General features: G+C 42.8%; 1 protein-coding gene across 2 annotated transcripts; it reads left to right on the forward strand.

The window, feature by feature from the left end:
* The first annotated feature begins 1,557 nt into the window (after positions 1-1,557).
* Positions 1,558-26,629, forward strand: LOC146197230 (tRNA (cytosine(72)-C(5))-methyltransferase NSUN6). 2 transcript variants are annotated; one of them, XM_084599023.1, is made up of 9 exons: positions 1,558-1,892; positions 2,192-2,329; positions 4,056-4,245; positions 5,707-5,860; positions 8,544-8,745; positions 9,643-9,775; positions 11,736-11,878; positions 18,309-18,434; positions 26,400-26,629. In XM_084599023.1, exons 1-9 carry the CDS (start codon positions 1,692-1,694, stop codon positions 26,562-26,564), a joined length of 1,452 nt encoding a protein of 483 aa, XP_084455149.1. In that variant the 5' UTR covers positions 1,558-1,691; the 3' UTR covers positions 26,565-26,629. The 2 variants fall into 2 exon arrangements, with proteins under 2 accessions (XP_084455149.1, XP_084455150.1); XM_084599024.1 differs by lacking the exon at positions 2,192-2,329.
* The last annotated feature ends 650 nt before the right edge of the window (positions 26,630-27,279 follow it).

Raw genomic sequence — 27,279 nt, forward strand, 5'->3', positions numbered from 1 at the left:
TATCTGCTGTAGGCCGTCATTGCACCCGCCACCGCTAAGGTGGTGGACGACAGCTGTTGCGGCGATCGTCTTTCTCTCCTTCTTTTTTTCTTTCTTGTCCATTTTCTTTTCTGTCCCCACGAGGCAGCGGAGGTGGCTCAGCTACAGAGCAGTAAGTGGTGAAGGGTGGCTGTTCCTGGTTCTACGGGGCTGGGACTGGTAGAGCAACGCCGCTTGCGGCGGGGGCTAGCCTGCCACTGAATGTTTATCTTTTGTAGGCCGTTATTGCACCCGCCATCGCTTAGGTAGTGGACGGCGGCTGTTGCGGCGCGCGTCGTTCTCTCACTCTTCTTTTTCTTTCTTCTCTACTTTCTCTCCTTTGTCCGCACGACGCAGCGGAGCCCCGCCGGGGTGGTGCAGTGGTAAGACGCCCGACTACTGTGCCGGAGTACCCGGGTTCGAACCCGACCTCGGCGGCTGCGTTTCGATGGAGGCGAAACGAAGAGGCGTCCGTTTGCTGTGCAATGTCAGCGCACGTTAAAGATCCCCAGGTGGTCGAAATTACTCCGTAGCCATCCACTACGGCTCCTCTTTCTCTCATTCCACTTTCACTCCCATCTTCCTCCCTTCCCTTACAGCGCGGTTGCGGTGTCCACAGAAAAACAAGTGAGACAGTTACCGCGCCTTTCCCTTCCTATAAATAAATCAGACGCAGTGGAGGTGCAGTGCCCCGCCGGGGTGGTGCAGTGGTAGGACGCCCGATTACTGTGCCGGAGTACCCGGGTTCGAACCCGACCTCGGCGGCTGCGTTTCGATGGAGGCGAAACGAAGAGGCGTCCGTGTGCTGTGCGATGTCAGCGCACTTTAAAGATCCCCAGGTGATCGAAATTACTCCGTAGCCCTCCACTGCGGCTCCTCTTTCTCTCTTTCCTCTTTCACTCCCATCTTCCTCCCTTCCCTTACGGCGCGGTTGCGGTGTCCACAGCAAACAAGTGAGGCAGTTACCGCGCCTTTCCCTTCCTATAAAGAAATCAGCATTAACGCAGCGGAGGTGGCTCAGCTACAGAGCCATAGCAGGCCCGTGCATTTTCTTTTCTTTCTTCCTACAGCCACAACAACGCACAGCACACGAATGCCTCTGGCGCGTCTCAAAATTTGAGTCGCCGCATATGTTAACAACCGGCTTCTTCTGATTGAATCAGGAAAGTAACCCAAACAAAGTATTTGTTAAATATACTGTCGACCAAATGCCATTTCTGTGAAATGTGAGCTGTGAGGATTCAGCGGTTTAGCGGAGAGAAGCATTGTACAACGCGCACGTATTGAGTGTTCCTTTTGAGTATTTAATGCAGGCAGATAAGTGTGGACGTGCTGCACAGCCCGGAATGCATTTGAGCTCAGAAAATTAAAGCAGCGAGGTCAAGAATCAACGAAACAAATTCCTGATGGAATGAACAAATTAATGAGTAGCACTTGCCTCGCTTGCCTTTTGAAATCACCGAAATCGAAACTGATACATTTAGTAAATTGCAGTCAACATCAGTCAAGACAATCCAAAACTTAGCCAGTTTGAGTTTGTTCACGGAAGTCGGCAGTCCATGTGCTTCAATGTTTATTTGTGAACAGCACGGTGGTTTTCAGTGTTTTGATAACTGTGTAGAGTACATAAATTCCTCAGCTTCAGTGCGCCATGTAGCATTGTTATAAGGTTTATGCGTAGCGATCTGGCGGGAACCACGCTTCCGATGATCCGGGGTTTCGTCAGACGATTTAAACCATTTGGGAAGCAGTTACCTCAACCGCTGACATTTTTCTCAGCTTCCGTCACGATGGGCGACTTGCGATCAAACAATCCATTCGAGAAGTGTCCGGACGTAGAAAGCTTGCTGTTGGGAGAGCTGCAAGCTGCGGGAGTAAGTTGATTATTGATGTTTGAAGTAGAAGTGGTCACGTGTGAAAATTGAGTAGATTTTGGATGCGATCACGTAACCAACTCACTCAACGTGCTCACTGTTTGCTTGTGAACGTTCTCGTAAATTCGGCCACTATTAAAACATCTTCAACCGAGGCTGAATTATCTGTTTCACAGTTTCAGTTGCCTTTATACTTCGCCCTTTCTCGGCATGCTGCAGCCTTTCGGTGTAGGCTTTCACAAAGTGTACTTTTGAGCGAATAGAATTTCCTCTTAGTATCATAACACGAGTCTTATCAGACCACTGATGCAGAGAGCCGGTTGTCACATCTCAAATCGTGGCTGAGCCTGCCGCCACAATACACAACAGTGCGAGTCAACACACGTGACACCAGCGTGGAAGATGCCAAGATTTTACTGCAGCGCTATCTGACCGAGGTAAATTACATATTCGCATAGTAATTTTTATATCAAATTAAAGATGCGTTCATGGCCGACTTAATGCTTGCTCGCTTTGGCGCCCCTTCAGTGTACTCTTTCAAACCTAAAGATGTGAGGATAGTTCACTGGTGACCACCTTCTAGACTTTATGCATGTGCTTGCTAGCTGTGCCCATGTCGAAACAATTAAGTGCCTAAAACCTTACAGTAATATCTTTCGGGGAATCTTTGCTTTTTCTTGCGCTTTAGAGATATTCTTAGGACAAGCTTTAGAATGTACACAAGGAAGAACAAGGATTTGTTTGCAAAATTGTTAAAGGAAACTTTATAGTCAGTAAATGTCCCATCTATCTGTTATGGTCACTCTATTTGCGCTGTTTTTAAGTGTGGGCTTTTGTGGTCATAATCCACTAGGATCTAAAATTGTGTTGTGAGAAATTCCACCAAGTGGGGATGCATTAGCACAGATTTACAGAGCAATCATTCTGCAGCATTAAATCTGAGACGAAATCCCATGTTTACATTCTTAGAAGTCCTTTTGCTTGTGTGCGAGGGGTATCCGCAAGTAAGATGACAGCTTGCATGGATAAACATTTTCCTGTAGGTCCTTTAATGGTACATATTAGTATGCCACTATTACAGTTGAATATTTAACATAGCCGACATGCTTGTCTGAACAGTTGCTCTAGTGACATACCTAGGTATCAAAATCTGCATACCAAACCCAAATGTATTTCCCTGACATAACATTAGCATTGTATGCCTGCAAAAGCTTATGCAAATTTCTTGTGTCTTGCCTTTTAGATGCAAATAACACTGTGCATTTCCACATTTAACCATATTACAAGGGCAGCCATTTTGCATCTGATATTGTGAGGGCTTGACACAACATATTTACTATCAAAGAGCTGTACGGTAAGGCTGTGATGTACTGCTGCATCCCTGTAAAGAAATTTGAACAAGAGCTTGAATATTGCGCTGACCACAGCTCTCACTACCTTACTTGCTTTCTGAATCAGCCTTCTAATTTGAACATTTGCATTGATGAGGCACTATATTGTTGAAATTCATTTCTTCCTTTTGCTGACTGCTTTGTTCCCTACTCCCACAACGCTACATTGGTGCCTATTGAGGGTGCGAGAGCTGCGCCTCCTTCCCATTATTCATAACGTGCCAATTAGCTTCCCAGTTTAGGCGGCCACATTTCTATAGAACCAAAATGCAAGGCACTTGGGCACTGTGTGATGTCAATGTGTGTTAAGAACCCAACATGGTCGAAATTATCCGGAACCTACCACTACGGCATCCCTCTTAGCCGGAGTAGTTACGGGCTGTTAAATGCTATAAAATCAAACTTTATTACACCACCTCTAGCTATTCTTGATGCTCAATGCTGAAGCTGTTAAACGTGAGATACTGAAGAGCTTAATTGGTACGGGTGAAAATGTGTGCAACAGTGTGTCAGAGTAGGAATTAAGTTTTGGATGCATCAGATATGCACATTTGAAAAAAAAAACACTACAGACTTGTATGTGGTGATTGTCTCGCATGGAGAAAATATGTTTGTTACATCATGTGTGCACTTTTTGCGAGCTGAGCAAAGAAGACTTTTGCATTCTACTACATCATCTTTGTGTGTGTTACTGATTTCCTTTTTTGTTTGTGATGTGCTGTAGCATAATACCCTATCCAACCAGGTCAGACCACTGTATCTTACATTCCAGAGTCATGGTGACCTGGCACCTGAAGTCATTTGTCACCCCTCCATTCTGGACTTGCTCGTGCTGTCAGGGCGACAAAGCAGTGCCAACTTGCAGCCATCATTGCGAGAAGTGGTGGTGCGCAGGGACTGTGCTGAGGCTGTACTCAGGGGAGCCCACGTCTACATACCTGGTGTCATGGGTGCTCCAAAAGGTGTTCAATGCTTTATCCTGTGAAAAGAACTACTGAGGAGTCACATTAGAATTGGTGCTCAGGGGCTTTTCTTTTTCTGGAATGAAAATTGCTTCCTCATTTTGTCTAAAAACCTTCTGCAATGGCTTCTTTTACACTGTAATGTGACTAAATAAGACCCAGTTTGCTAGAAAGTGAGTAGGGGATGGTATTTTTGCCATAGCAAGGGTTTCTGAAATACAGCAAATGGTAAAATAATGTTATGCTTATAACAGTGTCATTAATGCTTGCTTTTATTAGGCAGGAACTGAAGTTGCCACACTGTTCTTGCTTGTAAATGGAAGGGTAGCCTGCTTTTTGCCACTTAATTCCTTCATCATCACAAACTTACTTTTCATGAGAAAGCACAAGTTAGACAACACAGTCACTATTAGCTGGGGAACAGCCTTTTGGTTATGAAAACCATGGTCATTTGAAGGTAGTGGTGTTATTCGTACAGATTATTGGCCAAGATGTAAGGCTACTTTTTTACTACAAAGCTTTTTCTACTGTGTATTGCATCGCCACATATGTGCAAATTTAATATGCTAGAACCACTTTTTTACCAGTAACATTTAGCCTGACCATTTTGGTGTGCGAGATATTTTCATGTCTGGCATAATTTAATCATGCATTCTGCTCAGTCATCAATCCTGCTAGATTTTTTTTGAACTCTGGATGAAAAAGTACATCCGGCCAATTCTTTGAAAGTACCACACGAGTCTCAACTGCCCGGCAATGCTGCACCAGAGGACTCATTTGCAACATATGAATGCTGATTTTTTGAGGGACTGTAAAGAGTAGTGTCATCTATGTTGGCTGGAAGCTTGCTTGCTGTGGATAGATATTAATGCAGAATGTCTTTGGCTGCATTTTATCTAAGCTGGAAGCAAGTTTTATTAAGAGGCTGATAGGAACATTTTGGGCTCAGAGGCAGTGCTCAGAGATTTGAGTTTGAGACCCTCACCATTTTTATTGTCTTCAATCTTGGACCCTTCTCACTTGAGTAATGAGAAACAAAATTATTAACTTCCTAGTAAGCTATATATTTCCCAACCTAAACCGCATACTCAACTGATTCTGTGTAGTTGAAGCATGTGAAATAAGTTCTAAAGTTCTAGAAAAAGTGTTTGAAAATTTTTGCATGTTGAACTTTTGTTTACCTAAAATATCTCTTGATGGTAGTCTTTATTCATACCCACAAGGTGGTACTTTGCAAGCAGTCATGCAGTACTGGTATGCACTGTAACAAAACTAGATTAGCATGGTCCTCATGCATGGAGAGCCGTTCTGTGAGTTTACAACTCTGAGATACCTTCAGTCAGGAGAGGTGTACATTATCTACTAGTAGATTTTGCATGCTGTAGATATTGTGCTGAAATAGGTACTGTCAAGGTGTCTTTTTTCATCATTTACCTGATCACTTATCCAATCATAATGCAGGACTGCAAGCTGGGCAACAAGTGGCGGTGTACGGCGACCTGGATGGACAGTGCCTAAAGGGCCGCATCCGGCCCTATCGTGGGCGCCGTGTCTTTGTGGGAAACGGAACTGCTGTCGTCTCCAGAGCAGACATCTTCGTCAAACAAGTGTCAGAGTCTGTGCTACTTTTCATACACATCCTCAAAAGCCATTTCTTTTTTTTAGTGGAGATTTTCTCACTGCATGTGCACCTTCTTCGGGCCTGCTCAGTTTTGAATTATTGCTTTGCTGCTGTTTTGGGCACCCAGTGACGCTGTTGTGTTTGTGAACGTGAAAAATTGTGCATTCTGTTAAATGCTGCGAGGTTGGGTTGTATCCTCTGGTGGGGCATTAAAATGCTTCATTCTACAAATTTTTGGATGCTTGTTTTAACGCGAAATTATACTAGTGTCTCATTACGAGATTTGTCGGTGGCATCATGCCCAAGAGATACTAGAAAATTGCTTCATCAGGATCTGCATAGCAAGAAAAACAGACTGCATCATCTAGCGGCCATATGACACTACAGTTCATCACTTTGGCGCATCTAGACCCATCTGTGATCGAAGCTATCACCACTTCAGACAACCATATACATGTTGTTTGCCTGTATGTACTCGTCACTGGCTGACTGCCACGTGGTGTCAGTTTTCTCTACATCCGTATCAAATTTGTTATGCTATAGTTTGTCATACAGCATTTCGGGTCATCTTATACGATTCTTATTGCTCATATAGCATACATATGTCAGTCAAGTTGCAGGTTAGCTGGCAACAACGAATCGACTCAACAGCATACGTGCCTCTAATACCATGCTTTCATTACGAGATTTCGATGAATATGGCTTCCAGATGTGGCGTGGAACATGGCAGTTTACATGAAATATGCAAACATACACATCAAATAGAATAACAACAGAAGGAACTATGTCGAAAACCTCATTCGGAAACATTTCACCCTCTTTCCTCATTCATATGCATATACCTTCTAAGTGCCTGTGTTGAATTTTTTTTCTTTGCAATGGTGTACAACAGCATACATGAGTCATGACAGCAAATTCACCTGCACCAGCCAAATAATTTTTAACTGAAATTTTTTTTGGGTAGTTTTGGTTTCACTTGTAACCACCGAATGACAGCTTTGATGTCACAGATGAGTTATGGTGAATCATAAAAAAAACAACTCGAAAAGCTGCGAATAAAGTTAACAAAGCGGTGGCCATACTGCATTCACACTACCTCAAATCGCCTGTTATGTACAGATCGCTCAGATAGGGATACCTTAACCAGACTAGCATGAGAGGAAAAATTTCATTCATACATTATTTTATTAGTTCTTCGTGTAATCATATACCTGTCCACATTTTCAAACGTGCTACACATCATTCCGAAAAAAACAACAACGCATAACTCAATATTTGGTGTCTTCTCCTGTAAGAGTGGATACGGCAGTTAAAACTAATTTCATTATTTACGCTTGAAATGTAAGAAGCTTTAAAATAATTATAGTTTTGACTTTTTATGCTGAATTTAGACCTGATTTTGTCTTGAGCTAGGTGGTATAGTTGTTGAGCACTAATTATCACCAACACAAAGTCATTCCTTATGTGTTAAATAGTAACGAATAAACTGCATTAGCTTTGGATGTTTGCTTGTAACACTCTGTTAGGTGCAATAAAGCTATTAACTTTCTCTAAAGTACCCATCCATTTTTAAAATAAACTATTGGGGAACTCTTTTTGGGAAAGGATATGATGTGGCAGTGTTCATAGCACCCTTCAACAGCTGTGTACACTCAACCCTCACCAACATCCGTTTTGCTGTTTGCTTTTTTATCACTAATCGCTTAATTTGTGCCGCTGGTACCTTACACATACTCATTAGCATGCAGCTGTAGGCCGCCACATTATGTGTGAGACCACTCATCACATACTCCGACATCAGTTTGTTTTCATGGTGGGGCTGTAACGCTAATGGATTGAAAAGAAATGTATTTGTCATCGTCACTGTTTGTATTTCATACAAACTGCAGTGACGTTAGGGTATGTTTTGAGCGGGGATCCCCAAGGTTATGCTTCTCTGCTTTTGACCTCCAAATGGGGAATACAGAGTCTGTCTTGCCCTTTTTTTGCAGACATACAAAACACAAACAGCAACATACCCACGACGTGCCATAGAAAAAACTTTTACTAAGAGCAAATACTAGATCGAGTTGTCCTTAGTGTTTTTAAAATTTGCCTGAACCTTATTTCTGAATGAGCACATCAGGTATATGGGGTGATCTTGAAAGTGTTTACTGCATTTACTGGAAAGCGCCTGTGTGAACTTCTTTGGAGAAATGTGGAGGCTTGTGTTCTTCAAGAGGCATTATTGTGTTGGACAACTGCTCATTGCCAAATTGATAAATCGATAATAAGTGAGTAATTATTCATTAGCATCAGCGTCAACTACAAAGTTTCCAAGGAAGTTGTATAGGTTTGCTTTGTAGACATATGACTCTGCTTAGATGGAATGGTTATGAGCTTAACTGCTCCCTTAATACAAATTTATTCCACCTGGGGGGATTCACCTAAATAAACATTGAACCAGGACCAAGTTATGTTGGCGTGTGCATCCTAAACCAATTTTCTTGTGCTACATCTGTTTTTTTTTCCTTTTTTCTTTTTTTTTTGTGCTGAGGCTAATTCCTGCAAAAGTGAAAAGTTGGCATTGTGGCAGCTTTTTTGTTTTAATTTGGTTCTTTTTTATTCCTGTGGCATCAGTTGCAGTGGTTAGATGGTGATTGTTGCATCCTCGACCTTTGTCGTTTGGCAACTGCAGAGGCTGCGCTGTGCGCATGACGGAGCCGGTCTCGGGCTGCCCTTCTCTTGGTGGACTGGAGCCCTCGCGGCTTTTCCTGCAGAACTTGCCATCTGCTCTGTGCGGTCACATATTGGACCCTAAACCTGGAGACGCCGTCCTGGACATGTGCGCAGCCCCCGGGGGCAAGACGACACACTTGGCCACGCTCATGAACGACACCGTATGTGCCTTCACTGCCTTGTTACTGTTTGCCATTGAGTGTGATGGTCCAGTACGGGGCTGCATATTTGCATGTACTGGTCATAGGCAGTGATGCTTGTTGTGGGCTATGTTTGAAATACCTTGGCAGTTTGATGCAACTGACCACTTGAGGAACGGAACAAATTGTTGTCTTCAGCATCAATCGTGTCTCCCATCATGGATCTTGCGCTCCGCCACGTTCGTTTGTATAGTGACAAATTTCTCCATCGAGGCCAAGCAAATGCAATCAGGTCTTCAGTGCCCGTGATGCCATCTCTCGGCAGTCTAAAAAATACTTTGGGCAAGCCCCATCCCGTCGTGGTGGTGCAGTGGTTAAGATGCCCGACTACTGTGCCGGAGGGCTCGGGTTCGATCCTGACCGCCAGTGGCTGCGTTTCAATGGAGACGAAACAGAGAGGCGTCCGTGTGCTGTGCGATGTCAGTCAGTGCACGTTAAAAGATCCCCAGATGGTAGAAATTACTCTGTAGCCGAGAGCTCCTCTTTCTTTCTTTCCACTTTCACTCCCACCTTCCTCCCTTCCCTTATGGCATGGGTCGGGTGTCTACAGAACAAGTGTGACAGATATTGCTCCTTTCCTTTCCTGTGAACCAGTTTATATTTAAGCCCTACTCATTCTAAACCGTGATCTGAGTTCCAGGAAGCACACAACAAGCTGGTGGCCTTTGATGAACCTGGCTCATCCAAGTCCACTAGGCAATTAATGATCTGCTTTTTGTGACAATGTTGACAGTTCTGTAATTACATAGACACTTGTGCTGGCTTTGTTTGTCTGAGTATGTGCCATGTGAAGTGCATGCAGTTAGTGCAAGTTATTAGTGTATTTTTAAGGTGATCTTTGCAACAAATTGTCCTCAGGGTCTGGTGGTTGCCTTGGACAGGTCTGAAAACCGTGTTGCCAGGGTTCGAAACAACTGTGAGCGCTGGAAGATTTCCTGTGTTCGGTCCTTTGCTCATGATGCCAACGAGTTTGACTCGCTTCCACAACAAGGTGAGAACTTAGAATCGAGATTGTGGCATTGCATCAGGTGATGATGTTATTCGGTGCGAAGTGAACGTGAACAAAGCAGTAGGAACTTGGAACAGAGGAATGAGATCTCATTGTAAGGGTACTGAATACTGGTTCAGTTCACTTTTAATTTATGGCACAGTGGCTGCTGTTTGGAACTACTATATTAACGAATCTCATCTATACTTCCTGCCAAACAGCTAGCGATTTTGTATTTCTATGCTACGATCTGATTTCATGCTCACGGTACATGTTACAGAGGTTGAAATAAGCACACACAAGCTCAGGAATCCGAACCATATCTGTTTCACAAAACAAAAGCTGTTAATGCCAAAATTGAAGGATGTGTGGTTTGCTCCACTTATTAACATATTTTATTTGAGTTACAAATCATGAATTTGTGTTCATACTCTACAGAGTTTCTGAATCTGTGCTGTAAACTATGAAGGCTGCATGCTGGGCTTGTTATTAGATTGTTAATCTACAATTGTTTAATTTATTTAAAGGTTAGTCGCTTGGAATCATTCTAGCCATATGAGCTTATCCTGTCATGTTAAAACATTGTGTGTATTCCTCTGAAATGACTTCTGTGTTCGAGTAACTTGCCTTATATTTTTATATGACATAGTTATTCTCTTTAGTGCTTGCTGCTTGCTTGCTGAGAACTGCTGATGAACTGATGAGGTCCATAGTCCTACGATGCTAGCAAAGTAAGCTAAGACACTGAATGTTTTGTAAGTGCTCGCTTATAAGCGTTTTTTTTTTTGGGGGGGGGGGGGGGGGGGGGGGGGGGACTACCCTTTGAGGTGCGAGGATAACACGGACAACTACACATTGGACTGTAATAAACAAAGCTGCAGTAATCTGGATATATTGTTGTTGCCTTGTTTTCTGCGCAGAGAAGTGTTCTTGAAATGGTGTTTTTGTCATCAGGTTCCATATTTATATGCCCTTTTGCATGCAAGTAATGATAACCAATTACCTAGTTTAGTGGCAAAATTAACGATAGCAATGTTAGGTGTTAGTTCCATAAATGTATGTCCTTCTTGTCCCATTTCTTCTAGTAAGCATTATAGATAATGAATTCAAGTGACCAGCACGATAAATTGTCATTAAACCCCAGCCCTGTCTAGAGGACGCTGATCCTGCATGAATCCAGTGCTAACAGGCAAGGATGAAAGATAGCTCAAGCATGTACTGAACTGGCTTATTATCTGTCCTCACCTCTAAGCACCGCTATCATGACTCATTATGTTTTACAAAACATATTTGCTCGGCTGTTGGCATCATACACAAAAGCTTGCCACGATGGCTGAGCGGTTAGCAAGATTTACTACTGACTTGGCGGACCCAGGTTTGATTTCAGCTGCATGGCTACGTTTCGATGGAGGGGAAACATAAAAGGCGCTTGCGTACTCTGTGATGTCAGTGCATGTTAAAGATGTCCAGGTGGTTGAGATTATCCCAGAGCCCTCCACTATGCTGGCCTCTATAGCCTGAGTCACTTTCAGGCATTAAACCCCACATATCATAACCCTTTAGAAGGTTTGACAACCTTGGGCGCACTCACAGACACAAAATGCACTGATTCCTCTTGTCACACCTACATTGTGAGCTCAGAGATACATAAATGAGGCACTGCAGCAAGCACATGTGTGTGCATTCATGCACACATGCACACACAAGGCAACATAGCTTGCTGGCTGAGTTCCTTCATGTGTTCCATGGCTGTTGCTGTATAGTGTTTCCCTTACTCACTGCTGTAGCCATGGAACACTCATGGATCAGTGCAGTAGGAATTGAGTTTCACAGTGGTTTTACGGGGAAATGTTTTACGTTTTGCTTGGCACAGCCAGATACATCTAGTTTGTGTTAAATGCTTGGCATCATATTGTTCAGCAGTAAGAGATTAACATACTAGTGCACGTGTGTGTGTGCGCAGGTATCGACCTTCCAAACTGCTTTGACCGCATTCTGCTGGATGCCCCCTGCAGCGCTCTTGGAGGCAGGCCTCGCCTGAGTTACGAGCAGTCGGCAAAAGCAGTTGACTCTTATCCTCCCCAGCAGAGGGCACTCCTGGAAACGGTTAGTGTTATTGCACAGATGTTGCGTTTCCTTCATCCTATTATCACTTTAAGTTGCCAAGGCACTTACATGCCTTTTTCATCTTTATGTAGCTGTGTTCAGGGCCTTGAATATGAGAAGCTGAATTGAGGCTTCTTCCCTATGCTCTAAAAGGCTGTGTGAGCAAGCTGGGATTTGTCACGTGCCGAGTTTGGCATTCTTGAGGAAGGAGCTGTACAAGCACATTTATAAAACAAATGTGGTTTTTTCACAAGTACATTGAGCAGCGCTGTGCACCAGCTATTCAGAGAGATATAGTTGTCATCTTTCATTCATTGTCATTCATGTCAATATTCATTGAAGCCCTTTTGTAACAGACCTTACTGTATTGCAAAAGTGCAGGCTTGCATGGTGTAGCAAGAGTTTTGCGTGCAATTTTAAAAGACATGAGTAGCTCACGCATCAGATTGATGCCGATCAATGTCCTCAGGATAATGTGGCGGGCCGTGAGGCCTAGTTTGAGTCAACCAATTAAAGGGGGTGTGTATTTAATTGCATTGTAGTGTAATTAACTTGCGCAAGTGTGGCAGTTCTTAGACGTACGACAAGTCGGATATGCCAGAATATCGTCTTCGGTGAGCGCTGACGAGGGGCAGCTTTTGGGAAGAGCCTGTGTTACCGCCACGCGTGGGTGCAGCAGCTGCGAATGGACAGAATTGCATGCTATGCAGCAAAATGTTTCGACTGAATAAGAGTCAGGCAATCTTGTAAAGTTTCTTATGAAAATCTTGGGCAGTGAGGCTTATGGTGAAAATGGCTGCTAACTGCGATTCACCATCTATATGGGCACAACTGCATGGAGAAGCTGTGTTTGCACTTTGCTATTCCTGATGGTTTTCACATTACAACCACGGCAATACCTACACCGGCTTTTCTGTTCATTTTAGTGGTGCAACATGGGGACCCCAGTGTTCTCCCATTTGTTTTGAAATTTGAATATTTGGCAGGGTTAGCGCAGACTTGTGCACACTCCAAGCAGAATTGCTGCAGCCAGCACAAGGACCTGATTAAGATCACCCTGGATTGGGGGCATAGAGGTGACAGAGTGTGATTAACAGCATGAGGGAAGCACAATTGGGCATAAATTATGACAGAAGTGGTCGGTGTATAAATGTAAAGCCTGGGAGGTTTCAGTTCGAAGAGATTTAATGAAGCTTAAGCTTAGTAAAATTTGTAAAATAAAGTGGAGAGCCAAACATCAACTCACTTTAACTCCTTTACTCTCGAGCACACATATGCAAAGTATGTGCTCTTCAGGTAAACATTGTAGGACATAGTCCCGGTTCTTCTTTTTTAGTTATAAAGCATAAAACTTATATTTGAAGTCCTGTCACATGCAATTCTGCAGCAGTAATGACAAACTTGTGGTGTAACACTCTGCATCATACACTAACTTTTCGAGCATTGTTTTCCATCCTAAGAGGTTTGGAAACTGAAATATAACATGCTCCAAAGTTCCACAATGCTTCTAAGTCAGTGTTTTATTACTCAAAAATTGTCCAGCCTCCAAATTTGAGTGCTCCTTACAAGGGTACAGCTTTCTTTGGCTATTGGCAACAGCTACAGACCCAAAATGCACCAGTTCACTCCAAGATGAATATAGCCTCTCCAGAAATTTTGCAGATCTTTGTCTGGAATGTTATACCATTAGGGAATTATTAAATGGCCCATGAAAAGCTATTTACTAGAATTTAAAATGTGCACAAGCTATAGTTCTGTCTCTGCAATGCAAAAATTAAGCTATCTACATTAGCACAGAACATATGGGCAAACTAAAATGATACTCCTCTCGTCCTCATCTCAATCCACGCCGGCATGCAAGAAAAAAGAAGAAAACAAGTCGCGATGGCACCCCACCCCTTCCCGCTCGCCTAACTTTGGGAGCCTCTAATGAGTGGGCACGCCCAGCAGCCCCATTTACGTCAGTGGGGAGGCTTGCGAGCGGCGATGGGTCACTCAAATTGGCTGCGAGCGGTCTCCAGGACCACTTTTAAAAATTTATCTGACTCGATTACTCACAGAGACTATTTTTGCATTAGAAGTTTACCCCAAGTAGCATTTCGGGGGCCCTTTAATGTTATTATTACATCAAAATTATACTGCAGTACTGCTAGCCCGTACAGCTTGAGTACGTACGTAGAATATCGTTGATACCTTCCTGGTTCATAAGATTTCTTGTTTCATACATTCAAAACTGCGGGCAGTAAAACATCTTCCACATAATTACACTATTTCTTTCCTGGCGGATATGTTCCCGGATAACACGATTGTCCAGTTGCTAAGTGCGAAATTTTGACGAACTGTGGTCATATAATACATTTTGTGATCAACTGGACATGTGCAGCAAGCGGTCGTGACATGAAAATCCTATCAGTGGCGCTCACCCGTTACAGTTGCTTTCCAGCAGTGCCAGGGTGCAAAGGGGCGAAGTACAGAACTCCTTTATAATAAAGTCACTGGGACCAGCAAAAATATTTACTATATCAGGGTCTTTACTATATCAGTTGTTGGTGATGACATGGTCCTGACGACACTGTCTGGTAATTAAATGGGCACTTACTGAACATGTCTTGTTGCTTATTAAGAAAAAAAAAAAACAAATACCTTCCATCCCACTTTTATCATCTCTTTGTGCAATTTTTTGTTATAAAAATGTTTTAAGTCTTGTGAAAGTACCTCTTAAGCATGAGGACAGTGTGCCTATGAATGCAACCAAGTTCGATTTTATGTGAAAACCAATGCCTTGCCTGAACATGATGTCGCTTTTTCTGTTTGTCTTTTAAAAGGCAATAAATGATAAATGCACGTGGCACTCAAGGACTGTAAGACCGCACTCACTGCACCTCCACTTTTTGCTTCTGTTGCCTCATGCTTCATACTGCACAGTGCTGTGAATGTTTGCCAGTTTCTTCTGTTTCCTATTTCTTGCTGCAATTTTACTCTCCTTTACTTTCTGAACGAACCATGTTTGCAGACAGCTTTACTTTTTTTTTCTACACACTGCGTGCTTTCCCTCACGGCTCTAAGGCCTCCGTAAAGTAGGCTTCTCCTGAACGCTGCTAAGCCTGGTGGTAAAGCCACTTAAGCGAACACTCAATGTTATTTTTTTGTTTTCAAATACAAAAATTGCTTCGCGATTCTACGTAGTGCGCGGGTGGCGATATGATATCATGGGAATCGTTGCCGCGGCCAGGCGCACTTTACTATAACCGATTTTTACCAAAAACGTCTTTACTATAAAGGGGGAAAAATGTACAGTTGTCTATGGGAGATGAACTGGGATGCCAGTTTCACTTTACTATATCAGAGTTTTTAATATAGTCGAATTTACTATCGCGGGGTTCTACTATCAAAGAAAGCCAACGAGCCAACATAGAAGGTGCCCACTCCCGCGGAAGCATGACTTCATGAGGAGCAATGCGGTGGCTTCTTTGTGGTTCCTTAGAGGCACAGGGTTGAACCATTTGATAGTTACGACTATTCGGTTGTATACGGACAGGCCGGGTCAGGAGGACGCAGCATTAGCAAAAACATGGTGACTGTAAGTCATTGCTATGGGTTCTCCACATATCATTGGTGTGAGGGGACGAAGCAGCCAGAAACAACCAAGGAAGCGATCCCGGCTCGTCATTGCCTTCTGTTAACTGGATTCATTATTGAGTCTCTTCTGCTCTTAGAACAACGTAAATACAGACTGAATTCTGTGAGAGCTAAGAAAGGAGCTGTTCACAGTTGATGTCCTTATGCTAATCTACACTTTATGCAGTGAAAGTATCAATTCTAAATGCCTTCGTACCTCATTGAGCAGCTAAAATTTTCAAAATCAGGCAGTTTTGATCGTACATTTTCCCACATAATATGCTTTTTTAAAAATGCATCAACGAGGTTTTACACTGACATGACGTACATATCCAGATGACTCTGCCACCCATCAGCAATCCCATGAAACGTAGGTGGGCCACGTCTGCTCCGTCTCTGTCCCAGTTCCTGTACACTTTCACAGCGCACTTGTTTTGACTATATACATCATTTCGACTATTGATTAGTCGTTAATTTACTTTCACATAAGCCTTCAGGGATGTAAAGGAAGCCATTTTGGTGCAGTCGGCAGCTCGAAAACTCTTATTTTACCATCAAGGCAGAACTAAAACCGAAGCCATAACTGAGGCCAGGTACGCCTAAACTTGGTACGCTGTAAGGAACGCTGTAAGGAAAGCACCGCTCCTGTAGCCTTAGCTGCATAGCTGCAGAAAGCTCTTCCCAAGTATAGATTGCTCCTAAATTGGTGATCCTCTACTTCAAATTGCTCCAAATTGAAAATTTCAGTGCTCTAAAAATTACTCCAAGTTGTGTTTGGCCAGTAGCATCACTGCTGTTAGGCTGGACTAAAATGCATGCAGAGTATAATGTGTATGGGCCAGAGAATGCACTCTGTTCTTTTGCACATGAGCAGTAGCCATGGTCTAACAGGGCTATACTTAAAGTATTTACACGATTCTAGGCACACCCTTTTTTAATGTTAGCATTGCTATGGCGAAACTGAGATGGGGTGCTTAGACTCGAGAAGTGTAAAATAGGCAAACATCTTCAGCAAACGCGATTAGTTTACTTAAAGTTCAAACTGTGGCAGCCCTCTTCAAACTCATTCCGACTTACTGCACAGCTACCAGACAGCCAACGCCAAACAAACCAGCATGGGCCCGCGATGCCTGCGAAACCCGTTGTGCTCTGCCGAATAGCCGCCATTTCCAGGTATATACAGCACGCTGATGGAGTTATTTGGGTTGCTTTAGACCGGTCTTTGGCGTTCTGTGCCACCAGCTGTCGTGTAGGGACAGAATCTAGGAGCACAAGGAGCTAAAGATCGTGCCGTGAAAGCCGCACCACCTCTTTACTCCAACGGCTCCAGCTTGAAAATCGAGCGAGCTAGCATGGTGACAGCCTTGTCTGTGCACTCTTTCCTGCAAAAAAAGAAGATGCTTAGATTCGCGTGTAAAAATGTTTTCCAATTTTTTTTTGGCGAAATTAGGGGGTGTGCTTATAGATTCAGGGAATGCTCACACTTGCGAAAATACAGTAGCTATTTGGTACCATTCCATACAAAACTAGTAGCCCAAGTTTACAGTAACACGAGACAAAATTTGTTTGCCTATCTTGTTAGTTATTTTTGCCTGTCAGTCTGCATTGCTTGCTGAAATGCACCATGATTTTCAACTCACCCATGGAGGTCATGCCTGTGGGAGTTGTTGTGCATTATTACAGTGTAATGAATGGTGCCCGAAACACTCAGGGTGTATTTGTGTGTCTAATTTCATTTCATGCATTCGTTGTTCCTGCAAGACGAAATGTGATGCAACACATTACATTTAAAAAGCATGTGAAGGTGGTGATGGCGGTGAAAATGTTTAGTTTGCATTATGGATTGATGTGACTGGGGTCTTTACTCTGGGACTTCATTGACTATTGCTTCTGTCCATGCTCTCTAGGAGGAGTTGCTCCTGGGTCCCCGGGTCGGAGCTAGACAGCACTGCCTATCTCCCCTCAGTTGTTGGCTGAGCTATTAAGTTGATCTCCACATTTTCTTGGTAGGCCTGCATTATATGATAGTCCATCTTTTCCCCACAGAACTGGCATTCTTTAATGAGATACTGGGCTCCTTCTCTCCACCTTTTTGTGAAGTGAAGCACTCCATGCAACAGCTGTGTCATACCAGGGGCAAGCTTCGTGCCGAATGCCACAGTCTCGCATACATATTTACACAGTTTTGTGCTAAAGTTCAGATGTGGACCTCTCAAGTCATAGGTGCGCTATTAAGTTCTACAAAATAGAATGGACCTTGGAGGACACTGCCTACAAGTTTTCAGTATAAACTTGCATCCTAACTGCCATGAGTAAAAAATTATTTTATGAGTTTTAATGAATTACTCACTTTACAATTACATTTTTTTCTTTGTATTTGTGTCCACCAGGACGCATAACCAATTTACACGAATGACTTTTTGTGTGCTGCTCTTCATCCTTTCTAAAATAATCAGAAAGTCTGATTTTGAATACCCTCTATATTTTGGAGTGTTACTGATGTAGACGGTCATCCACTTGTAGCTATAACACGATCACTGCTTTCAAAGTGCCATTGCGTCCAACATGGGCATGTCATAAAGCGAAGTGGCAGGACATGCGAAGAACCGCCTCCCTGTCTATGTTTGCTTGTATTGCCTTGCTTTGATATGCGCCTGCATCGAACACAATGTTGCTTTGAGAGCACTGACCGTGTTATAGCTATAAGGGATGACCCTGTACTCCTTTGAGGGGTCAATGGGAATAGAGTAGTGTGTAATCTTGCCTTTTTACTAATTTCTTTCTTTTTATTCTGTTTATACAACCTTCGCAGGCTGTGAGACTACTCAAGCCAGGTGGCCTGCTGCTATATAGCACGTGCAGCCTGTCAACCGCAGAAAATGAAGCCGTCGTGGCTTGGGCATTGCATCGATTTCCGCAAATCTGTCTCGTCAGACAGGTAAAGTTGAACAACTCTGTCACTTCTTCAGAGCTTTCAGCTATGCCAGTGACCGTTTGTGTAGCGTTGTTCACGACACTAGCACTTCCTTCACATAGATGTCAGAGGTATGTTAATGCTCATGCACCTATATGTACTGCATCCTTATGCTGGCAAATCTTACTATCATATATAAAAAGGGAAAGCTCTTGTTCAGAACATCCTGTACATTGTATTGGCCTTAGCTGGTTAACTCTAAGGGAAAAGTCCAAGCTGTGTCACAGTATGATGTGTTTGTTACCTCATAGAAACTAGGGAAAAGTTTTTAGCTTAAGTACCTTTAAGTATGCGTATGGGTGTGTAATAGAGGGTGCTCTGCCTGGGAAAGGTGTTCAGCCAACATTCAGTGCCACAACTTCGAAATCTCTTTCTTGATAGTATTAATGTCACTCTTATTTCATGGCTGTGTTTTTAATGTGATAGTGTTAAAGGCCTCAGGACAATCCTTCTTTGGCGACGTTGTTGGCGTTATACAGTAAATCCTCATTACAAGAGACACTCAAGGGACCCGAAAAAGATGTCTCTTGTAACCAAAAATTCTAAAAGCACTGTATTGATCAGTTTACTGCACATCAACATATAAATGCATGCACACGCATTAACAGGAAATCTTTCAGGAAAAGCTTAAAGGAGTTATCCATACTAGTATGCATTTTTGTGAGTGCAGAGTGTATTCCTTCTCAAATTCTGGAGGTAAAGCATTTCATTTTGCAAGCCTTTCTATTACTTTAATACCTTCGAAGCACTCTTACATGCTCGTCACCCTCAGGTGCTGACACTTTTCCTCTGAAATGTCCTCGTAGTCTTCATCTGTGGAACATGTGTCATTTACTTGTGCGAGAACTGCACAGTCTGTAAGCTCTTAGGGAGCACGCAAGATCCACATCTCCAGATACGAATTCCTCAAAAGACTCTGGTACCTCAGCAGTTTCTTGGATGCTTGCCCAAGCTTCATTTTCAATGAAGCTTTCCACAGTATCCATATATGAGCCCTCTTACATCATGTCACCACATTTAAAGCCTGCTTGTCTGAAACGGTTTTATACAGCTTCATTTCTCAGGCCATTCCAGACACCTGAAATCACCTGAACAGCAAACTTTGAATCAATTACTATTGTACAGTCTTGCTGCCTATAGAGCAACAGGCGTTCTATCAACCTTGTTTTGTACAGCAACTTGACAGAGTGCATAATGCCTATGTCTGTTGGTTGAAAGTAGGGTATGGAGATTGGAGGGAAAAATAACTTTGGTGGCTAACTTTGATGGCTTTGAGCACAAGAACTTTGGTGCTTTTGGTGCTGCTAGAATTGCATTGTTCACAAAGAGAAAGACATCAGGATTCTGAGCTTTCATCTTGTGATCAAATTTTAACAGTGAGGAGTTAAAAATGCTGAATGTCATTCATGCATTTTTATATGCTTCGTAGGTGACAGTAATGAGATGCCAGTGGCTGAAACAGCGCGGTTGTTTTGACTTTCCAATCATGGGGAAGCGCTCCGCAGTTCCTGACATATACAACAAAAAGGATGCTGAGGAACAGAATTTAGCTAAGGGAATGTGAAGTGCATTATGTACAAGTTGGTATGCTTCAGCTGCATCGCATGAGCACACCTGGGTTGTGTCTCTTCTAAATAGTGAAGAATCTACTCCAGGGACCTGAAAAAGTTGTCCTTAGTAACCGAGTGTCTCTTGTAACCATGTCTCTTGTATGGAATGTTGTTAACATGGCAGACATAGGAAAACCAATCAAACCATTTTCAAATGTCTCTTATAACCGAGTGTCTCTTGTAACAGTGTCTCTTGTAACGAGTAGTGAGAAATCACAAACATGGGGCTGGCGGGCGGTATATGCAGTTGGCATGGCCGCGCATTGATTGGACATTGGTTGCCTGATGTTACGTTTAGTAGGAGCTGCCAACTCAGACCTCCTCTTTCACATGGGAGGGTGATATCAGAATCAGCCTGCAAGGACCCTTGCATTCATGTTACCCCCAGGCCTCGCAGGCATGTTTTTACGGCTTGGTTAAAATGGTGCTTTATGTGTGGGCTGGTGGCCTACACTATCGCGTTGTATCCTTAAAGGCGGAGCTTAAGTGCCCCACATAATTTGTTTAGTGATGCTAGCTATCCTGGGGACTCTATAACACAGAAAACCAGAATAGAATGCTGTTGTGCTTTCTCTGTGGTGCGCCTTACAGGTATGCACTAAGCTGTACTGTGGGCTTACTGGCACTGATAAATTTGCACCTGCATGCCCGTTGAAGAGCAACTATGTTGTGCTGCTTACTCATGAATACAAGCACGCAAGACTTGCACTTCCTCGTGAAAAGGGAAGCCTAATATAGAATTACTGCTCACATTATTTAAACTAACCTTAAGTTCAAAACTTGACTGGCTCCTCCGGGGTGGCGAAGTGGTTACGGCGCTTGACTACTGTTCGCAAGGATGCTGGATTGAATCTCAACCTTGGCGGCTGCTTTTCGATGGAGGTGAAAAGTAATGCACGTGTGTGCTGTGCAATGTCAGTGCGCATTAAAGGATCCCAGGTGGTCGAAATTTCCGAAGTCCTCCACTACGGTGTCTCCCATAGCCTGAGTCACTTTTGGACGTTAAACCTCACGAAACGAACCAAATCCAACCAAAATTTGACTGCCAGGAATGGTGCAGTCTGACAAGTGTTGCTTCTTTTACCAGCACTTACGTGATCAGTTGTTGCACGTTGAGCCATGTTGTAAATGCTTCCAAGGGATACAAAGGGAACAGGGGGATGATTGAAGTTACTCTTCGTGTTGTCGTGCTTATTTTTCACACAACACCACTGTAATGCTAGGAAGAAAGCAGTCGGTGGACTGCTTGTCATGTGATGAAGCCAACCTAGCAGACAGAGGGTTAGTGGTGGCTCTAGTCTGGCAGGGTTCACTCCATTTGTTGCCTATGGCGTAGTCGAAACCAGCTCTGTCTAAATTTTATTGTGCAATTGTATTTCCGAGGTATCCTCTTCTGCATCAGTGTCACTGTGTTCATACCTGCTGTCATCGCCGCCGCTTTGGATTGCAGGTTGATGAAACAGAAGAATGTCAATAATCTTGCCATCAGAAAAATTTAATGATGTTTACATTTTGCTGTGAACATTCATGAGCGCGTCGAATGACACACTGCACACATTGACTTGCCTATGTAGTACCACTGACTCTGTCAGTCTTCGGTGTCCTCACTAGTCTCTCTGGCATCATGGGCATGATAAATAATGCTTCTGAGTAGTGGTTTCATGGCAACAGAACAGTGCTGGTGAGATAAAAGCTCTCTGTGATTTCAGTACACGCTAAAGCGTCCCAAGTCGTCAAAAGTAATCTGGAGCCCGCTGTTATCATGTGCCTCATAGCTCTCAATGTAACTTGGGTTCTGCTTTGTGATCGTGGGAACACAAAATTCCAATTTTTGTTACCAAAGCCATTCCACTAAAACTTGGCTTTATTGAAGAGGGGATTCATCGACAAATTCATCGACATGCTTGACTAGATTTTCTATGCTAGGGAGCTCTTGAGGCCTGTTTTGCATCTCAGAAAGCAACCTCCATTTGAATTGTACCTTGTATGGAGGAAACACTGGACAGTTTCCTCAAGAATCTCAAGAAGGGTGTGCATACGTAATCCCATGGCTGTGGTTCACAGCCATGTCTTCTTGACAGCTGAACGATGTTTTTTCTTAAGGGGAGATGTGGGGCTAAAGGCTGAACTGTTGCACCAGTTTCGGTAAAATTTTCAGATATAGCCTATCTTCTTTTTATTAAAATATATTGTAAGTTTCATCACCTTAGCACAAATAGAAAAAAGTTGTAGCTGTCATAATGAGTAATTAAGTAAAGAGCTTATTAGAGGATAATTAGGAATCCAAAACATGCCTTATCTTGTTCCCCAACAATTTTTGTCCAGAAACCACCTTGAAAGCAGTATTTGGTGAAAGAGTTTGGAAATAGTAGTTTTCCTTACAGTTGTACTCTTGCAAAAGGTGCAAACTGAGAAAAATGAGTTCAAAGATTTCAGATTATGCTAGTATTCAAATTTAGGGCCTAAATTAATGAATCAAAGTGGCCTGGTGCACACGTTTGGGATTCCTTTTCAACACAACACTGCTTTGTGAAGATTGCTTCGAGTTGTCTTTCTTTTTTTCAGCTTTATAACTGTCCAGTGCTCTTGTTTGCACTTGTGAAATGCTTTCTTTGGTTGCTTGCTGGACATGCCTCTTCGTCTAGGCTCCATATTTTATCTCCAGCTTGTTGAGCACTTTAGTTAGCCAGGCTCCCAGTGTTGCAAAAACAGTGTTCAAAGGCTACATGCTGCAGTTTAGTCAATCCAAGCTTCTATTTCGGTTTACCAGCCAATCCGCTCTTGCAGACGGCCCAAATTTTGCCTTGTCTTTGATTTTCCTTTTAGATGTGTGCTGTTTTCTCAATAGCAGGTCCTTTTTGGCTAGAGAGCGCAGAAAACAAGCATTCTAACCTGGAGATACACTCCGCGTTCAGTTTCGGCATGCCCACTATGTGGCTGCATCTTGGTATCAGCATTCAGGGGTCCTTTCAGTGGTGAGTGCACCCCATCTCACAAAAAAATAAATTTTAATTTTTCTACCCCGCAAATGACAATCAAACTTGGTGAGAGGTTTCTTTAACACATGCACAATTCGAAACAACAAAAATTTAGAAACACATTTTTTTGTGTGTGAAAATTGCAATTTTAGCTTCGCATCCTCCCTTAAGCAATGTGTAAAAACTTGCCTTCTTAATTGATGACTGACAGCACCTTCTTGAATCTCTGATCTCGGCTGAGAATACTGCTGCCAGGGCCCTTCTTGCCCACCACTTTTCCATGCAATTCATGGAACACTTTATGTTCCACATTGATGATGCCAGCTCATTTTTTACTCAATCGCTGTCCTGCATATCTAACACCAAGCTTCACAAGTTTTGACTTGAACACATGGTCGCACACTGTTGCTGCAGGATTGAACACTTGTGTCAAGCTTGCAGGGTATGAAACCCTGTTCGAAGAGGCACTTCTTTATCATCCGTTGATGTGTGGTGTGGCAAATTACAATCTTATCTGCAGAAGCAGCGACTAGATGGGCCTTGCTATATGCATGTGATGATGTTGGTAATAAGGCTGTCAAAGAAATGCTAGGCTTCCACTTCAACTGTGTGCACCCTGCCCATTCTGTTTGCTGTGCATTTATGCGTGCCATATAGACAGTTTTCATGGTGAGGACAGGAAAGAAATAGCCTCCAACTCGGAGCATGCAGCACCACTCCTTCGGTGCTAGAATGGCTAAATTGGGCTTGTTAAAGTTTCATTTCAATAGAGTGCCTTGTTGTCTGTCCTTCCTCACCCGTCGTCAGTGCACGCTGCTCTGTTGAAATTAACCACTCCTTCTCTGGTATGTGCGGATGCTGTGTGTCCAGTAGGGCGCCAAGGCATGCTGCCCAAAATGCGTATGCACTGCGTAGTCTTTCACACACAAAGAATTTGCAATGCAAGGTTTGTCTAGCTAGCTACAGCTGTGGTGTTCTCGATTGCGGTATCAGCTGTTGCAAGGGGAAGAAAATTGTCTCCAGAACCATTGCCCACCTGCAGTGTCAAGCTGCTCAGCTGCTACAACAGTACTGGATGGGCAGAGCCCAGTCTGCTGTCTTTACAGTTGCTTATAGTTTGTACACCCTTACCGCTTCCTTTACATTTTACTCTGTATCTCCTCCCTGTCCGTTTCATTTCTGCCGGCCGCTGCCCAGGTGACAGCATGTGTCTCGCGACTAGCAAAATCATTTTCTTTGTTTGTTGTTTGGATTATCTGAAGGAAGACAGAAGGTCGATAGAAAGTAAAAAGATCAGAAGTGATGGTTTGCATGTTGCTGTAAGCTGTTTCAGTTGCATCTCTGTCTATTGGACAAAGATAAGCGGCCCCTTTGAATTTCTAGCACCAAGTGAAAGTGTTTCGTCTCAGCAGCATTTCATGCGTGCTCAGAATGCTTTGTTGATAGAGACAGCAAAAGCTGAATACCTTTGGCAGCAAAAATTTATGAAGTGCCATGTGGAAAAAATAATACAATAATTATTTCGGCACAGATACCTGGAATTTATGAAGGTATGAAAGGACATGGATGTTTGGCCCGAGGAAAATGATGCCGAATTATATGGTTGTCAACTTATTAGTTAGCGCAACAGTGCACATTCATTCTTTTTTTTCTGAGAACACTCATCTCGCAAGTTCTTACTGCCATAATGAATGTAACTGTTGTCATGGGAGTAACAGCCATTAATCATAATGAGTGAATTCAGCCATCGCATATGTGCTATCAAATAATCATTCATAAAGGGGATTTTGCCCCGGTCGTTATGAGTTATTAATTTATTATTTCATAAGGATCATTTGTCCCCATTTCATCTGATGGCCTTATCAGAGGAAAGCAGTTAGTAGCCACTCACCGAAGTTCTGCTGTTGACCATAGCCACCATTTACCGCACAGACAGGCAAACCAGTGGCTGTGTAACGCAGCCAATGCTGAAGTTTGATCACCAAATATCCAATGCTACGGATGCTTAAAAACTGCTGCTGTGTTACGAAACAACAGTGATTGGTGCTAGAAGACTAAATGGATCCGAGATAAGTAATGTATTGTTATAGAATAGAGCCCCAGTAGAGTTGTGAGAACTTCTTTGCAGTGGCTGCTCAAACGGTAAACGGAATATACGCATAATCGGTGGGCCCAAGAAATGTAGTGTGATTGCTCCTAAATGTATCGTCATGAAATGCGTACATTGACTTGCTTCCACTGCTGAAATTCTTACAGTTGCCCATCTCTAGAAATAGTGCGGGATAAAACATAGATAGAAAGCTGCCTTGCATTGCTTGCTTCACCACCCTTGTGGCCAGTGGTACGCCACTGCTACTCTGTACTGCATAAAGGGTGCACACAACTTATAGTTAAGCTTTCAGTTCTCGACCCAATGGTGATAGTAAGTACATCAGACCCCACCAATCGCGCAAGTTCAAGTCATTTATGACTGAATGGTTTAACTTTTTCTAAAAAAAATATTTTTCTTTCAGTAAGGTACTTTCAAAATGCAAACATTTGAATGCGGAAGCTCCGAAATGCCGGTGTGCGCAACCTGCGTCCTGTTTCGCGATGCGACTGTACATACCAGCATGGCACTTGTTCTCAACTTAGCCGCTAATGGCATCGCCAATGATAAATGGTGCATAAGAATTATCACACTCTGTGTAATCGCTGATCTCTGCATTGAGTGTGCCTTGCAATAGGGTGGATGCATTTTGTGACTGAGAAGACGCCATTCGGAACGGCAGTGGGTTTTTCATTCTAGGCATGTGTGCAGCATCTAGCATTCTTTTCATTTTTTATTTTTTTTTTTATGCAGGGTAATTTGACATTCTTCACATAGCAAATAAAGGGGTCTTTTGTGCCCATATAGAAAATGCAGTCAATAATCCTGAGTGTGGTTTTTAGGCACAATACTGAGCTACATATTTTACTTGATAGCGATGGAATTTATATTATGTTTGTTATATATCCTGGCTGTTATGTAGATGTAGGGAGTTGAAAGAAAGAAAGAAAAAAGCTGCCTTCAGGAATATGATACTGTTTTGGAACATTACAGAGGCCCGGGCATAGTGAAGGCATGCTTATCTCATTGCAGAGCACACTGAGAAGCTTTTAGCTATTTGGACTAGCAAAAGGCTGTGTTGTGCTTGAGCCATATGTTACCTTTCAGAATTTATAGCATTATTAAAAGGTTATAAGGTTAGTTCAAGTTTCTTTTTCTATGGAAGCAAAGTGCCCTGTATGTTCTGTGATGAGATAAATTATTATAAACATAATTCAGTAATGACCCATAATTGTTTCTGTGTATTTTTCAGAAGCCCCACATCGGAGGGATCGGACGAGCAGGAGCTGGGTTAGACGACATTCAACGATCCCTTGTTCAAAGGTTCGAAGGAAGTCATCCAGTTCTAGAAGGCCGCGACTATGATGTAGATACCATAGGCTTTTTCATTGCATTGTTCAGAAAAGAGGGGTTGTGACCAGATATGAAGCTGTGGCACCTTTAATGTGTAAATAAATGGCACGTCTCACTAAACATCTTTGCCTAGCCTCACCTGTTCTGTCTTATTGTTATTCTCATTCTGTGAATCCGGTAATCTCTTGCTAGTATCTCTTTCATACTGGCTGTGCTAGTGCCTTCAAAGATCCCTGAAATTAGTGGGGTTGAAATATAAAAAAAATTATCTTCAGGGGCAATCTGTCTGCCTTGACTTACGTAAGTTACTTGAAGATAATGGTAATCAACTAATATTTACTATTAGTTACATTTAAGTGGCACAAACTGTCTGCCTTGACTTATGTAAGTTGCTTGAAGATATTATTTTTTTATTTTTTAGGTAATGATATTATAATGATAACTAATATTAACTAGTTACATTTAAGTGGCACTAACTGGTGCCTAGTGAGAATAATGAATTCGCAGCCATGAGCACTATGCAGCTTATGAAACAAAGAAAGAAAATGACACTGAAAGAGTGAATGAGGTGCACATAGAGTTGGCTGCAACCATAATATCTGTTGGTGACGTGGTGCAAAGCCCAAGGCACGGAAGTCAAAATTGCAATATTCATTCCTTTTTGCTTCATTGTTAGATTCAAGAAAAAGGGTAATGAACACCAATTGCAATGTCATTATTTATGAGAGCAACGAGGTAAGAGAATAATTGTACTGCGTTATAATAGCCCAGACAGTTCA

This window comes from Amblyomma maculatum, chromosome 3, assembly GCF_055883805.1.
Source record: "Amblyomma maculatum isolate TAMU_Amacu chromosome 3, ASM5588380v1, whole genome shotgun sequence".
NCBI classification, from domain to species: Eukaryota; Metazoa; Arthropoda; class Arachnida; order Ixodida; family Ixodidae; genus Amblyomma; species Amblyomma maculatum.

Bases quoted from the DNA above. Each gene is read 5' to 3' on its own strand.
- LOC146197230 (XM_084599023.1), top strand. From the start codon at position 1,692: ATGCGTAGCGATCTGGCGGGAACCACGCTTCCGATGATCCGGGGTTTC. The intron at 5,861-8,543 runs GTCTGTGCTACT...TGGCAACTGCAG, and splicing joins TTCGTCAAACAAGTGTCAGA to AGGCTGCGCTGTGCGCATGA. The intron at 18,435-26,399 runs GTAAAGTTGAAC...TGTATTTTTCAG, and splicing joins AAATCTGTCTCGTCAGACAG to AAGCCCCACATCGGAGGGAT.